The 16,329-nt window shown below is 47.1% G+C and overlaps 1 protein-coding gene across 2 annotated transcripts in view; it reads left to right on the top strand.

The window, feature by feature from the left end:
• The window catches only part of TMOD1 (tropomodulin 1), an 86,886-nt gene that overhangs the window by 28,601 nt on the left and 41,956 nt on the right, over nucleotides 1–16,329 (top strand). For both annotated transcript variants that reach the window (XM_039234761.1, XM_039234762.1), the window contains exon 3: nucleotides 12,234–12,390. In XM_039234761.1, the coding sequence (XP_039090692.1) occupies nucleotides 12,234–12,390 (157 nt within the window). The remainder of the gene's footprint in view (nucleotides 1–12,233; nucleotides 12,391–16,329) is intronic.

Here is a 16,329-nt window from a genome sequence, read left to right as displayed (position 1 = left end):
CCAGAGAGGGCAAAGGTCTTATTCAAGGTCACACAGCAAGTCAGCCACAGACCTTGGGACTTCCTGTCACACCACTCTGCTTCCCATCAGACTCCATAAAATCATAAAATCTTCCCTACTCATCCCCCAAATGGCGCCCAGGAAGCCAGAGGACGCTCTTGGCCACGCAGGCAGCCGCCAAGTTTGGTACACAGGGCTGTGGTTCTCCCTTGTAACACAAACCAGCAGAATTGCAAGCCCAGGACAGAAGTAAACAGTTGAAATGGAAAGAAATAAATCTCTGCTCTAAAAATAGGCACACATCCTTAGAAACACTGACGGCCATGCACAGAACCAAGGGTGGGCCTGGCAGGGGAGGGTGAGTGAGGCCAGGTGTCAGTGCGTCCCCTCCCTAACCTCTGTCTTCTGGCCCCGTGACTCCCTCCCCACACCCCCTCCTTTCTCCTTGGTCCCTCTCCTCCTGCTTCTTTGCTTGACGACTTCTTGGTCCTGGAGCACTTCACTCCTCAGTTCAAAAACTTCGCAATTCTCCCCACCTCCCTGCCCTCCCACCAAGCCCCCAGCAATGAGGACACTAAGCAATTTCCTTTTGACATTTTTAATAGGAAACATTCAAAACCCATAGGAAAGCACAGATGTTCCCTATGTTCCCATCATCTACATTTAACAAAAGTAAAAATTTTACCTTATTTTATTCAGATCACCCTTAAAAAGAAAAAAATCACAGTAGATAAAGTTTAAACCCTGCCCTCTCACCCCCAGTCTCTTCCACATCTCTCCCACTCTGTGAACACTGTCTGCTTGAGAGGCAGCAAACCAAACACCCACAACATCACGTAGGTAATATACATGAAGGGTAGAAGATATGCCAGTTTCTTGGGGCACATGGCCATCCTGGTTCATCTTATTTTTTTTTAATTAATTTATTTATTTTCGAAATAGAAAGAGAGACAGGGGGGCTGAGACAGAGAGAGAGACAGGGAGAGAGAATCCCAAGCAGGCTCTGTGCTGTCAGCCCCAACACAAGGCTCAATCTCAAGAGCCATGAGACCATGACACCTAAGCCAAAATCACGAGTCACATGCTTAACCTACTGAGCCACCCAGGCGCCCCTACTTTTCCGCTCTTGAAAGAGATGCAGACAGAAGAAAGTTTTCACTTGCCACTTAACCTTCCAGGAAGAAAAGTAACAACAGTCGATGATGAATGGTGAGTGATTCTTGACCTCTGTGCCAGCAACAGTAGAGGGTAGTGGGGACGGAAGCAAACAGGAGAGTTTGGGTTTGACTAAAAGGCACCTGCTGTTCAGTTCCACCAGTTGTTGCCAATGTTGAAGGGACGGCCCAATGTTGCCAGATCATTTAATTTTTCAAGAGATGGTGGAAATCTGAATTTTTATGTGCAAGTTGCCGCTTTTTAAAATGTTGATGCCACATTTAAGTTCACAGACCAAACTGACCCAGGTTTTGGCATTTGTTTGGACTATAGCCCTCCTAGTTTGTAATTCTGGCTCTGTTTCATATGACAGGCTTTTGTTTTAGTTGATACACACACACACACACACACACACACACACACACACACACCCCAAATATATCTAAATATGGTTAGCTATATGAAAAGTACCTAGCCCACTGCCTGGCACATAGTAGCTGCTTGATGAATGTTTGTTGAACCTGAATATATGATTTGCCCACTAAAATCTAGGCATCCTGAATTTGGAGCCAGATTGTACCACCAGATATAGGGCAGCCAGGTACAGTTGCGTAAGTTGTGCATTGCAGGCAACATTGTTCCCATAAACCATAGAGCAAATAATGTCCTTGGACTTGTGTGGTGCACAACCTGCACAATCAGATGCAGATATCCTGAGTGTCTTCATAACGCAGTACCTGTTCAGTTGACTGGAAATGAACAGTTATGTCCTATGATGATAAAACTCATTGGCAATAAGTTCTATTTATATGGAGTTCACACTTTTATTCTGCAGTTCCTGCACTAAAAGGGCTTTTGAATTTCATTTTCGAGAAGGAGAAGCCAAAGTCAGAGAGCACCAGTGTACTGCTTGTGGCCTCACAGCCCTGGGATGGGAACCTAGGTTGTCAGGTAGGATGCAGTTTGGCTACAAATATAAGAGACTCAAAAAAATACTGCTTGAGTAGTGGTTTATTCATCCCTCAAGTACAAGTCCAGAAGTGGGCAGTTTAGGGCTGGTATGGAGCTCAGCTCCCCAAACTTCCCAGAGTCCCAGATTCCATCCAGCTCATCTCTGGCCATCCCTGGAGTGTACTCTTCATCCTCATGGTCCAGGGTGGTGGCTGTGCTAGCAGCATACAAGGCATCTGAATAGCAGGAAGGAGGAGAAAGAGGAAAAGAGAAAAGCCATTACGTAAGTGCTTTAAGGAAGGTTGCTGGAAATCACCCCTGGGCCCTTCTCATGGACCAGGGCTTCGTTCTGTGGCTCAGCCTACTTGCAAGGGGACCCGGGAAAAGTAGTCTTTAATCTGAGTGGCTTTGGGCTCAGCTATGAGTAGAGTGTTTTTATTACCACAGAAGGAGAGACATGATATCGGGGACTGTTTGGATTCAGAGTCTGTCACTATGAGCTTGCCAGTTTGATGGCCTGATGTCCTGCTCTGCCTGTAGCTCTGAGGCAGAGAGAGTAAAGTTGGCAAGAAATTAACAAATCCAGGCCCTTAAAGAAAACATCACAAAAAGGACAGTTTGACATTTCCCAAAACCCCCGTCAGTGAGCGAACCCCCTCCTGGACACCCCTACCCTGGCACCTTTCATGTGTCCCCCCTCCCCCAAACCTGCTTGGGGCAACAGTTGGGTGGCCTGACAAAGAGCTTGGGGCAGCAGGTGGGATGTTGACCTGAAGGGTGTACAGGTGATGCCGTCGTTCCTGAGCTGGAGGAGCAGTATTGTGGGACCCTGGACTATTCAGGACACATTTTCTTAGCGCACAGCGCTTGGTGTTGGGGATGCAGAGAGGACAAAGGTACATCCCAGCTGACCCCTGCGGGCCACTCTCCTCAGGGAGAGACACAGCACGGAGGTGCTCCAAGACAGAATGAGGTGAGCATTATATAAGCACCGGCGGAAAGCCTAGGGGAGTTTGGACAGAATTACTGGATCAATGTGGGGAGCACGGCAAAGGCCAGCAGGGTGCCCGGGGGAAGGGCTTTAAAAGATGAATTCAGGGGAGGAGGCAGGAGGGAATGCCAGGTGGAGGGCACAGCCTGAGCACTGGCATGGCGATGTGAGAGCAGGGCGCGGCTGTGGAATGCAGAGCAGCCTAGAGAGGCGGGAACAGGGAGTGCTTGAGGACAGGGGTGCGCTGGGGTCCAGGGAGAAGTTCTCTGTCCCTGCCTGATGACACTTGGTGGTGATTCTGGAGGTTAGTGGAGACACTGAGCAGAGAGTACTGGGGAGTGACACAGACGTTGATGCTGGGGAGGGCTGTCTGGACGGCGGGGGTAGGGGTGGGGGAACGAGAGGGAGAGGTGCAAGGCAGGGAAGCCAGCCAGGAGGCCGCTCTGATGTCCTACCTGGAGGCAGGACAGCTTGATGGAGGGTGGGCCTCATGGGATACAGACATTTCAGAAGCCTGCAGCTTCAGACTCACCCGGACTCCTTCCCCCAGCAGGCCCCCTCATCCCGCCACGCCCTGCTATGTGCTTTGTGTCCCCTGGAAGACCCTCTCCTCTGTCCTCCTCACTGGCTTTTTCCTCCCCGGTCCACCGGGACTCACTGAGCTCGGGAACTACCTTCTCCAAAAAGCTGAATACAATTGTTCACACTTGGACATGTGTCTCCCCTGTAGCTTGAGCCCCAAGGAGCAGGATCGCTCATCCATGGTCTCAGGACCCCCAGGGCCCAGCACAGAAGGCAACGTGGAAGATTTTTCTTGTATGTGAGGCAGAAAACGAGGATCAGAACGTGGAGAAGGGAAGGTTTGGCCCACCTTGTGCCATGAACACCAGAGCGAGATGAAGTGTACAGTTAGGACTGATAGGCCCCACCACAAATGGACTTGGCCACAAAAGTGCCTTTGAAGGTCAGCACTAATGCCCTAAGAAGTTAACTGGGGGAAGTAGCAACTATTGGGTTTCACCGGTCCTGTAGCAAGGTCAAGGCAGTGGAGCCAAAGGCCTGGATCTTTCTGGAGAGCAAGAGAAGAGGGGAAGATACCCAGAGTGTTTTCGGATGGGAATACATTTGAAGACGTAGGGGCATTTAAAGATTTGGACCTGCTTGTCCCCTCTGTGCCTGGGGTATGAGTGGTGTGGCACCCTTCTACCCTCTCAGGTGAAGTCCCCCCACAGACGAGAAAGCTCCGTTGAAGCCCACTGAATGATTTCTTGTGGGATCTAGAAGCTGCTGGTCAGGGATGCAGAGGCAGAGTGCTCCCTGAGGGGCTAGAGGGCCTCCTTTTATACAAGGGGAAAACTACCTGGCAGATAACTGGAAAATAAAAGTCCTCAAGTCCAGTTAAAAAGATATTTTGTGGGGTGCCTGGGTGGCTCAGTCGGTTAAGCATCCAGCTTTGGCTCAGGTCATGATCTTATGGTTAGTGGGTTCGAGCCCCATCTCGGGCTCTGTGCTGACAGCTAGCTTAGAGCCTGGAGTCTGCTTTGGATTCTGTGTCTCCCTCTCTCTCTGACCTTCCCCTGCTCACACTGTCTCTATCTCTCTCTCAAACATAAATAAAACATTAAGAAAAATTTTTTAAAAAAGGATATTTTGTGGCCAGATACTTTGTAAAAGGTAACTGGGTGACCGACCTATAACATGTCAGTCTTGCTGATGCGGTGGAAGGGAGGGAGGGGCGCCATCTAGGACAAGGTCAGCCTCTTTAAAATGGGGTGGGGGAGAGATGTCAGCCTCCTGGGTTTCACTCTTCCCCCAGGACTGTAACTCCATGCTTCTGGGCCTCAGTTTCTCCCTCTGTAAACCGAGACTAGTTTGATAAGGAGGTGAGCTCTGGCTTTCTAACACTTGGAGAGATCGCCTGGTTCTCACATGGCAGCACATCTGGTTTCCAGGATCCGTTCCTAGAGGAAGGCTGTCAGGTGGGGCGGAATGCTTTCTGCGGCCTGGAAGTCAAGAGTCCGGGCTCTCGGTCTGGCCTATGACCTCACGCTGGGCCCTTCCCCTCCCTGACTCTCAGCTGGCTGCCCCCAGGATGCAGTAGAGATTGAACCACATGACCCGTCCTCTTCTGAGAAGTCGTGTGTGGTTCAGTCACAGATCAGGAGTCCGGGTTCCTGGAGCTCAGACCGTGGGGCACCTTTAACATTCCCTTGTCTTTAGACACAGCTGATTTATCCAAGAAATGGGATAAAATTGCTTTTTTTTTTTTTTTTTGTCGCCGTGAAGAATCAGATTAGGGGACATTTTGCTTATGATTAGTCACCAGTCTAGAAATAGTCCTACTGATCCTTGGGCATGCTAATTATATACAGTGCCATCCGTATATGAACTCAGGCTTCCTGGTTTTTTCTGTGCCTCAGTTTCCTCAGATGGAAATGAAAGAATTGGCCCGAAGTCTCTCTTAGAGCTTTGCAGCACTGAGCTGCCAGAAATCCATGATTCTCTCAATACATGGTGTGGGTGTGGGTGTGTGTGGGTGTGTGGGTGTGGGTGTGTGGGTGTGTGTGTGGTGTGTGTGCCTGTGTTGCCTGCATGTTGTACATGTGTGCACATCTGAACAAGCCTACAGTGGTCCTGGCCGGGATGGCTTCTGACATAGCTCTAACTATATATAGCAATGCTAATTGTGCAGACATTTGATATGTGGCCTTACGGGCACCTGTTGGCAAGGTGTTAGAGCTCCTAGCGGCACATTTAAGGATCCATCATAGTTTCCATTGTCCTGTGGACAACTGGACCCAGGGTGTGGGTGTGAAAGTTAGATTAAGATGTTAATCTGTCAAGCCGCACATCTGAGTTTTAATTTTACAACATTTAGAGGGAAGTCACCATTTAAAAACCCAAGAGGAGGGAAACACAGAGAGAGAGTGCCTAATTTTTCCCCTATTATTTTTCCAAAAACATATTTAACTTTTCATGTGTTTTTTTAAAAAAATTTAAACCACTAAATTAAAAACTCATTCACATATATATATATTCATATTTAAGCCACTAAATTAAAAACTCTAAATTTAAGCCACTAAATTAAAAACTCATTCATATATATATATATATATATATATATATATATTCACTCTCATATATATATACACCTCCTTCTTCCTCTAGCCCAGAGCCTGACATGGGGAAAACACTTGAGTAAATATTTGTCAAATAAATGAATGAATATCTTGACCTTCTCTACACTGCATTCTAGTCTGATGGGAACCTTAGATCAGATGTGGCAAAATGGCAGCCCATGGACTTGGTCTGGACTGCAGACATGTTTTATTTGACCTGAACGTTGTTTTTAAAATACTTGGATTTTGTGTCAATATTTAAAAATCAAGAGCTTCCACATAAAGATGAGCAGATCTAATAGTGTCACCCATAGTCTTGCCTGGCAATAGCTCTCTGGAGTTGAGTAGTGTAGAGGCACTGTAGTGTGCCACAGACCCCATCACCCCACAGGCAACTACTAGATATAATTTCAGCCTAAGATCAGAGAGCCGCCCTCCTCACAGGAGTACATTTCCAACTCTAAGTAGGGACGTGAAGACATGATTTAAGTCCTACCTAGCATGATTGTCTCCCAAAGTAAGTCTCACCCCTAACCAACCTGTCTTTCGAGTGGAGATATATGTGCAACATGTGCATGTAAATATTCATTCCCCTAATGCAGAATTAATTGATGACTGTCCTGGAGGAGCCACATGGAAGCTTCCTTTCGAACTGACTACAAAGAAGGACTTGCCCAGCAGATTAGCCCTGTGCACATTTTAAGATGAGGAGAACGAGACAAATTACTGCAGATGGTATGGAAGTACACAGCCTTAACAGGCAACACAGAGGCTAGTGATAGACTGTTCTCCCCTCTTCGGTGAAGTAGACCTCCTTTAAGGATCTTGATAGACTCAAAAAGCCAAAGCAAAGCAGAGTTTTCCATACATGCAGGAACTGAGACTTTTCTCTCAATTCACCTCCTCCGTTTACCTCTCTCCTCCCCAGTTGCTCCAAACTAGAGATCTCTTTGTGGGGTCCTGGCCCTGCCTGTTAGCAATCTAGATACATAATACTCCACAGGTGTTTGTTGAATGAATAAGCAATACAGGGATGAAAGATACATCTCTACATATACCTGTTCACCAAATACTCTCCTGGTCAGAGCCACCAAGAAAATGGTTGTGGGGTGTTCTTCCCCTGTTGGACAGCTTGGGTTTGAGGCCCAGTTTTAGGTTCTAAGATTCCTGAGAGATCCAAAGAGTATTTTCTTACCCATTTAACTTCTTGATGACTAATTTACCTAGTGGGGTTTATCATATCATCAAACAGGACACCATTTTAAATTTGGCCAGCTCCAGCCTGGCCAGGATCCTTATCCCTGCTGGCCACTGGCACACAAACAGCCTTCTGTCCTTGGTGGTCCCTGACCATTTAGTTTCCCTAGATAACGTAGGCCATTTGTAAATAACAGCTTTATTTGAGATATAATTCACGTGCTATAAAATTCACCCATTTGAAGTGTACAATTCAGTGTTTTTTAGTGTATTCACAGGGTTATGCAACCATCACCACAATCAATTTTAGAACATTTTCATGACCTAATAAACCCATGGCCATTAGCTACCACTCCCTATTTCTGTCCAGCCTCCTCAGCTTGAGGCAACTACAAATCTACTTTCTGTCTCTATGGATTTGACTATTCTGGACGCTTCATATAAATGGATTCAGATACTGTGGTCCATGGTGACTGGCTTCTGCCACATTAACATCATGTTTTCAAGGTTTCGTCTATGCGGTGGCGTGTGTCAGTACTATGTTTCTTTTTTGTCACCAAATCGTACTGTCGCGTGGATGTACCACATTCTGCCTATCCATTCATCATTTGATGGACATTTGAGTTGTTCCCACTGTTTGGCTAGTCTGAATAATATATGAGTTGCTATCTAAGTTTCTGTGTGGACATCTGCTTTCATTTCTCTTGGGTATCTACCTAGAGTGGGATTGTTACACTATATGATAACTATCTGTAAGCTTTTGAGAAACTGCCAGACTGTTTTCCAAATTGGCTGCACCACTTTGCATTCCCATCAGCAGTGTATCGGGGTGTCACTTTTACTTCATTCTCACCAACACTTGTGATTATCTGTCTTTTTTTTTAATAAAAATTTATAATTTTTTTATAAAATAAAAATTTTATAATTTTTTTAATGTTTTATTTATTTTTGAGAGAGATAGACAGACAGCATGAACAGGAGAGGGTCAGAGAGAGAGGGAGACACAGAATCCGAAGCAGGCTCCAGGCTCTGAGCTAGCTGTCAGCACAGAGCCCAACACGGGGCTCGAACCCACTAACTGTGAGATCATGACCTGAGCCAAACAAAGTCAGAGGCTTAACTGACTGAGCCACCAAGGCACCCCTGTCTTCTTTATTATAATCATTCTGGTGGGAGTGAAGTAGTGTCTCATTCTGGTTTTGATTTGTATTTCCCTGATGGCTGATAGGGCTGAGTGCCTTTTTATATGTGTATTGGCCATTTTTGCGTCTCTCTTGGAGAAATGTCTACTCAGGTCATTTGCCCATTTTTAAATTAGGTTATTTGTCCTATATTTTGAGTTATAAGAGATCTTTACATATTCTGCATACTAGACCCTCATCATATAGATGACTTGCAAAACTTTTCTCCCAATGGGTTGTCTTTTCATGTTCTTGATAGTCTCCTTTAAAACATAAGCATTCTTAATTTTGATGAAGCCAGTTTATTGACTTTTTTCTTTTGTTGTTTATTGTTTTAGTAACATATCCAAGAAACCATTGCCTAATCCAGGGTCACAGAGATTTATGCCTGTTTTCTTCCAAAAAATTTATGGTCTTAGCTCTTACATTTAGATCTTTGATCCACTTGAACTTAAGTTTTGTATATCATGTGAGGTCACATGACATTTTTGAAAACAAGTTAAAATTACAAGTAACCAGGAGTTTAAAAATATGCATCGGTGTTTGGTTTTAATTGAATACCATGTTATGTTTTATTAAATGTACCATTTAATGGGGGGAAAATATTAACTCCTAAAGAGGCTGAAATTTCAATACTTACTTTAAAAATCCAATAAGCTAAGAATTGTCAGAAAAGGCCGTTGATGTTTTTGTTTCTTTTTTAAAAAAATTTATTTATTTTGAGAGAGAGAGATTGTGTACAGATACACGCACAAACAGGGTAGGGGCAGAAGAGAGAGGAAGAGAGAGAATCCTAAGCAGGCTCCATCCTCAGTCAGAGCAGAGCCCAATGCGAGGCTCTATCTCATGAACTCTGAGATCATGTCCTAAGCTGAAATCAAGAGTTGGACGCTTAACCGACTGAGCCACCCAGGCACCCTGATGTTTTTATTTCTTAAAAAATCAACTGCTTTCAGTAAAGATTTAAATAAATGAGGCTTTAACATGCTATGTAAGGAATATTTTTAAAGTACATTGAAAACATCTCTATTCCCCCATTGTAATGATATGGGCTTCAGTTTACCAGTGGTTCTCAGGGCACCTGGGTGGCTCATTCGGTTCACTGTCCAACTCTTGTTTTGGCTCAGGTCATGGTCTCACAGTTGGTAGGATCGAGCCCCACATCGGGCTCTGTGCTGATAGTGTGGAGCCTGCTTGGAATTATCTCTCTCCCTCTTTCTCTGTCCCTCATCGGCTCATGCTCTCTTTCTCTCCCTCAGAAATAAGTAAATAAACTAAAAACAACAACAACAATGAAAAAATAGTGGTCCTCAATTAGGGGTGATCTTGCTACCCAGGGGACATCTGGCACTGTTTGGAGATGTTTGCTGCTGTCCCAATGTGGAAGTGAGATGCTACTGGCATCCATGGGGTAGTGGACGCAGATGCTGGTAATCAGTTGACATTGCATAGGACGGATCTCACGACAGGGAAAGGTCCAGCCACAAATGCTGATTATGCCAAGGTTAGGAGGCCCTACTTTAACTAAATCAGTGGCCCATATCAGATACATTCCAAAAGAGGCGAACTCTTTTTTCCCTTCATTTACAGCCTGCTGGGCTTCTCCTCGCACTGAGCCCTTAGCAGCCAGCACGTGCCCCAGCACCTGACTGCCATCACCCTTTACAGTGACAAAAATCTATCAGGTTTTCCTTGGTGGGGATCGTTGGAAAAACACTTGCTTTCAGTGCTTACTTCATTTTATATTTGTATGTTTTCATTTTCTGAGTTTTGAGATATGTTCAGATAATACATCTCCATTCCAACATACATATTTGTGTAGCCGACCTCCTGTAAAATGCATTTCATCTGATTATTAGTACTTTGTGAGTGCTTGGCAGCGAGCTAAGCACTCTCCATGCATCATCTAATTGAACTCCCTCAACAGTCCCGAGGGAGCAGTTATCATTATTCACATCTTACAGCTGTGGAAACGGAGGCCCCCTGAGGTCAGGTGACCTGCCCACGATCATAGAGCTGGAGTCAGCACTACCTCGGGCCAGGGCGTAAGCCCGACGGGGGCCAACTCGGAGGTGCAGGCATGTCACCACGGCTTTGGTGTGCTCACCGTGGATAATCACAGATGGAGGTTTGCAGGACACTTAGGTTGTCCTCTCTCTCACTTGAGTCACCGTGAGTGGCCCAACGCGGGAGAGAGGAGGTGGACACACAGCCCGCCCGGGATGTCCACACAGGCGTGCCTCCCCTGTAGGCCTCATCTGTCCCACATGTCACGGTGGACAGTACCTGAGGACCTGTACCTGCTTGAGGGAGATCGGGGTGCCGGGGCATCTCTTGTGTTCCTGGTGCTCACCCCCAGATCAGTCGTGGCTTAATTCTCTACATACTGGCCGTCTCGTCACATGCTCTAACTCTCAGACGTCCTTGCTGACTCACAGCCCGAGTCCATTTGCAGCCAGTGCTCCGACTGGAGCACACTGGCAACAGTGAGAAAACATCTTGTGAGACACCGTGCCGCAGTGAAGCGGCAGTTCCGCCCTCCTGAGCTTCAGCTCTCCATGTGCCAGGCACACACGGCTATCTTCGTAAACCTGGCATCAGCCCCCTCTCACAGGGGGCTTGCAGAAGGGTCTGGCGTGTGTGGGGGTGGCTGAAGCGATGCATTTTGATGGTACAGAGATCAGAGGTGGGATAGCTCTCCAGGTTAGCCAGTTTGTGGGTGCGGCAAGAAGTGAGGAATTCCTTGGGCAAATCTTTCCTTGCTCTGGGCCTCAGTTTCCCCTTGAAGGGATGATGTGTGCACTAGACCATCTTTGAGCATCCTGGCAACCCTGAACTTCTTTGAATCTCTAAGGTCCTGGGGGCTGAGGTGAGGGGAAGCCTATGTAACTCAAATCTACCCTAATGCTAGCCCACACCTAGAAGCCTAACCATGTTTGAAGAAGGAACACAATGACTGGTTGATGCTATCTTTCCTCAGAGACCTATCTCCAAGGGCGACATTCAAAATATTTAACAGCCAGAGAGGCAGGAGCACAGCCTGTCAGGAGGGTGGAAAGCAGCCGGGAGGGCCGTCCAGGGATGCAGCCCGAAAGCATGCCTCACCCACCCCTGCTGAGCCTCTCTCCCATCCTGCTTGGTTATTGAGTCTGTCGCTTCTTGCCTGATTCTGCATCCAGGGCCCTAACTCGAGCCCCTCAGGCTTCTTCTTTCCCGGCCACTGCATACGCAGTAGCTGTAACGTTCCTCCTGCATCCGAATGCCAACTGAATCATACTCAGGCTCACAGATGCTCCTGGAGAGCCCCTCTGTGCTCAGCCCCCTGTCGGCTGCCTCCTTGTCCCCTCGCCTTCAGAGACATTGAAGGTTTAGAGACTCTGGGCAATTAAGAGACCTGAGTCCTAGCCTAGCTATGCCCCTCATCTGCTGGGTGACCTTGGGCAGGTCCCTGCCCCTCCTGGGTGTCAGATTCCTCACGTGCAAATGAGCGACCTGGATTGATTTGCTGGGCTCTGAGGTCCCATTGTTCAATGACGGAATTTCAGGAGAAATGCAAGTCTTCAGCAGCTGACCACTCTCTTTCTCTTTCTCTCTCTCTCTCTCTCTCTGTGTCCCCCGCCCCCACAACCTCCACCGTAGAATGCACTGCTGCCTGCAGGCCTGAGGCAGAAGGATCAGACCACCAAGGCGCCCACGGGCCCCTTTAAAAGGGAAGAGCTCTTGGATCACTTGGAAAAGCAAGCAAAGGAGTTTAAAGACCGAGAAGATCTGGTTCCCTACACAGGGGAAAAGCGAGGTACTGAATAATGTTGCTCTTATGAATATATCACTCCCCATGCATCGTTGAGTGCCAGTTACCTGCCAGGCCCTATGCTGAGCCACATGTGACTGGGCCTCCTTGCCTGCATGCCTGCCTGGACCAAATTCACGTGATATAGATGTAGTGAAGTTTTGGGTAAACTGAGGAAAGAGTGACATCTACCAGACCAGCAAAGCTTTCCCCTAGATCCCCTTTAACCCCGGTATCTCATTATTTCTCATATAACCCTAGGCACCTTTGAAAATGAAAGAGGAAACCATTAATCACGATATTAGGGCATAAGGCCCGCCCAAGGCCCGTCCTATGCAAACTGGGAACAAGATAGCCTATCTGTGCCCTAACTATCCGTGCTCTTTCCACACTGTTCCTTTATCTGGCAGCTGCATCCCCTCCTTCAGCTGTCCCTTTAAGACTCTCTGCCCCAGCCTAAGGCAAGACATCTAGAAGACTCTGGGAAACAGAGAGGCACTCCCTGACTGTCCAACTCTTCTAGACTTTGCTCTCTAAACTGTTCTGTTGTCCTCGTAGATTGTGTCCACTCTTGCTCACCCCACTGCTGCCCCACAGGCCCCCATCTACTCTTCACGCATTTTGAGCTCTTTTGCACCTCAGGACCTTTGCATGTACTCCTTTTGCCTGGACCATTGCTCCTGCTGTCTGGCTCCATGCTGTCTTCATAGCTGGCTCTTCCTCTAAGAGGCTTAATGCTTAGAAACATCCTGTAGCTAGATGTAGTCTGGTTGCAATCCTGACACTACCACTTACTGTGTGAGCTTGAGTACATTTTTTAATCTGCCATGCCTCCATTTCCTCCTCTGTGAAATGGGGATGTGGAAAATAATATTACCAGCCTGACAAGGCTGTTATGAGTTAAGATTTATATAAAGCACTTAGACAGCACTTGGCCCATAGCGAATGCTATGTAAGTACCAGCTAGTATTACCGCTTTGGTCTCAACTGTACTGCCTCCTCTTTCAGGGAAGCCTTTCCTGCCCATCCTGTTTAGGACATGTAGTCCCTTCATCTCCTCCTTTGGCTACTCTCCATCTCAGGAACCTGTGTGTGTGTCCTTCATAGCAATGTCCATTTTATGATTTTCCCTTCCTGTCGCTTGCCTCTCCCACTGGCTGTAAGCCCCCTAAGGGCAGGCACTCAGGCTCAGGCTGGTTTTGCTCACCCGGGACCCCCAGCACCCAGCACAGGGCCTGGTATCCAGTAGGGCTCTGCAGAGGGTTGTTAAATGAATGAGTTCAAGTCAAATAAATGACAATGAGTCTTGTGGGCTACTTCCTTAGAATATCAGCCCCACAAGTATGAGGACCACATCTGTTTTGTCCATCATTATGTCTACACCTAATTAACAGTAGCATGTGGTAGGCACCTAAGAAGCATCTGTTGAATGAAAGTATTAATTCTAATTAGTTAATTGTCTGATGGTTCATTTTCAGTCTCTTCCATCCCCCCGCCCCAACTCCCCCGCCAAGATTATAAACATGATGAGCCAGGGGTCTGTGTCTGTGGCTTTTATCTCTGTATCCCTGTTGTGTGATAAATAATCAAATGAAAAAGCAAGCAGAAGTAGCACTATGGGGAGGACTTCGATATCACAAACACTGGACTTGGAGCTCGGTCCAGATTTTACTAAAAACTTGGAAGGTCAGGGAAGCCCAACGGGCATCTGGATTACAGTTGTGGGGAGGATTGTGTGGTCTGAGGTACCCCACAGGGGTGTCAGAGGAAAGAGGTTCCGACCCTAAGGGCTGAGTGTGCCCCACCCCCACCGAGAGTATGGGCATGAAAGGTTTTAAGCAAGGAGCAAGGCACTTGTGCTGTGAGGGATGATTTCTGTGCAGCAGGTAAAGATAATAGAATCTCAGGACTTGGGGGGGGGGCCTTAAAACCCCCATTGTCCCACCTACACATTTGAAAACTGGGGAAACTGGGCACCTGAGTGGCTCAGTTGGTTAAGCGTCTGACTCTTGATTTCAGCTCAGGTCATAATTTCGCAGTTCATGAGTTCGAGCCCTGTGTGGGGCCCCACAGAATGCAGAGCCCGCTTGGACTTCTCTCTCTCCCTCTGTCTCTGTCTCTCCCTCACTTGCCCTCACATGGATGCATGCTCGCTCGCTCGCTCTCTCTCTCTCTCACTCACTTGCCCTCTCTCTTAATAAATAAATAAGCTTTAAAAAAAAAAAAAAAAGAAATGAAAGTGAGGAAACTGAGACTGTGAGAGTCCGGGGCACAGCTGGGTGGACTGCTGGTGAGCCCACCTCCCTCTGAGGGAAAGAGCTAGAGATTGGAGGTGGGGGTGGAGGGTGGGGAAGGGAGTCTGGGCAGACCAAGCCTGCTGCCCCTCCATGGAATGCTGGCCTGGCGTGGAGCCAGGAACAGCTCTCCAGACTCCCGGAGCCTGACTGCCTGCATGAAGAAGCACACCAGCCTGAGGAAGGTAGCTAGAATTTATTCTGTTTCCATAGAATGACATGCCTAAGAGATGTATCATCGTCACCACCACAACCAGCAGCATCATCACCAAGTATTTACATCATGATTGTTGGAGTCTTCACGGGCTGAATAAGTGCGGGTCTCAGTAGAGCATTGGGGAAGGAGACCTTTCCGCTCTAACAGGCAGATTTACAGCCATGGTGTCCAGCTCTCACTTAGCATTTATTTACCCAAAGCCAGGCCTAGAACCAGTCAGGGCTGAGGGGAAACAGCACCCCAGTCTCCACAAGACCCAGTAGAACTGGTAGGAGCCATACAACGGTGCAAAGTCCTGAGGAATCTGGACTCTCATTCACTCTTACTCAAGTGGCGAGGATCAGAATAAAGCTTCATGCAGGATATCTTTAAAGTGGAGTTATATTGAGTTGTCCATGCAGAATTGGATTTGACTGCATGTGCTGGAATAAAACTAAACTAAAATAAGAGAGACTTAGATACCGGTTTAACTTTCTTCTGCCTAGCTGCAGAGTTAGGCATTCTGGGCTGGTAAGGCATCTTCCCTGGCATTAGCAATCGAGATCCTTTCCAGTTTTTCATTCTGCCATCCCTGCAGTATGTCCTTGTCCTCGGGGCCCACCTGGCTGCTGATGTGCCAATCATCACATCTGCATTCCAACTAGTAAGATGAAGGAAGGCAAGCAGTCCAAGTCCCTCTTGTGTCTTGGAGCCACTGCCCCTGCTGGAGGCATCTGCAGCCGGGATATAAGAAACCACAGGTCTTACAGGTTTATTCAGTGACCATCCTACTGATTCCATCCATTGCTTTTACAGTAGATTTTCTTTCTAGCCATTTTGTTTTCTTTGCATGTTTTGCCCTTTTCCATATCCACCTCTGGTGGAGGTTATGATACATTTCCCCCCAGATGACCGTGTTGTATGTTCTGCTCATATATGTAATTAATTTTTGCTGTAAACAATTTAAACAATAAGAGTAACTCAAAGTGACTCTCTCCACTGAGTAAATAGGCACTGATCCAGTTTTAGTGAATATTCTTCTGGACTTTTCTCTCTGTACTTCCCACCCTCCCCACTGCTACCATTACAGCCCTGGCCCAAGTCCCAGTCATCTCTGGCCCCTGCCTCTTGCAGGAGCCTCCTCACCAGCCCCTGGCTCCCATTATTGCTTGTCCCCTTTCAGGAGATTCTCAGTCAATCTCAGATCTGAGCAGGGGTTTTTTAAAAATTGAGGTAAAATTCACATAACATAAAATTAACCATTATGTATATTTACATTTATTTATTTATTTATTTACTTATTGGGGGAGGGGAGAGACAGAGAGAGAGAGAGCGCGCACACAAGGAGGGGGAGGGGCAGAGAGAGAGAGAAGAGAAAACAGAAAGAAAGAAAAGGAAGGAAGGGAAGGAAGGAAGGAAGGAAGGAAGGAAGGAAGGAAGGAAGGAAGGAAGGAA

Source organism: Hyaena hyaena, unplaced genomic scaffold (assembly GCF_003009895.1).
Source record: "Hyaena hyaena isolate Hyena2069 unplaced genomic scaffold, ASM300989v1 scaffold_93, whole genome shotgun sequence".
Lineage (NCBI taxonomy): Eukaryota > Metazoa > Chordata > Mammalia > Carnivora > Hyaenidae > Hyaena > Hyaena hyaena.
The sequence above is the reverse complement of the archived record's forward strand: the minus strand, read 5'-3'. Positions and strand labels throughout refer to the sequence as shown.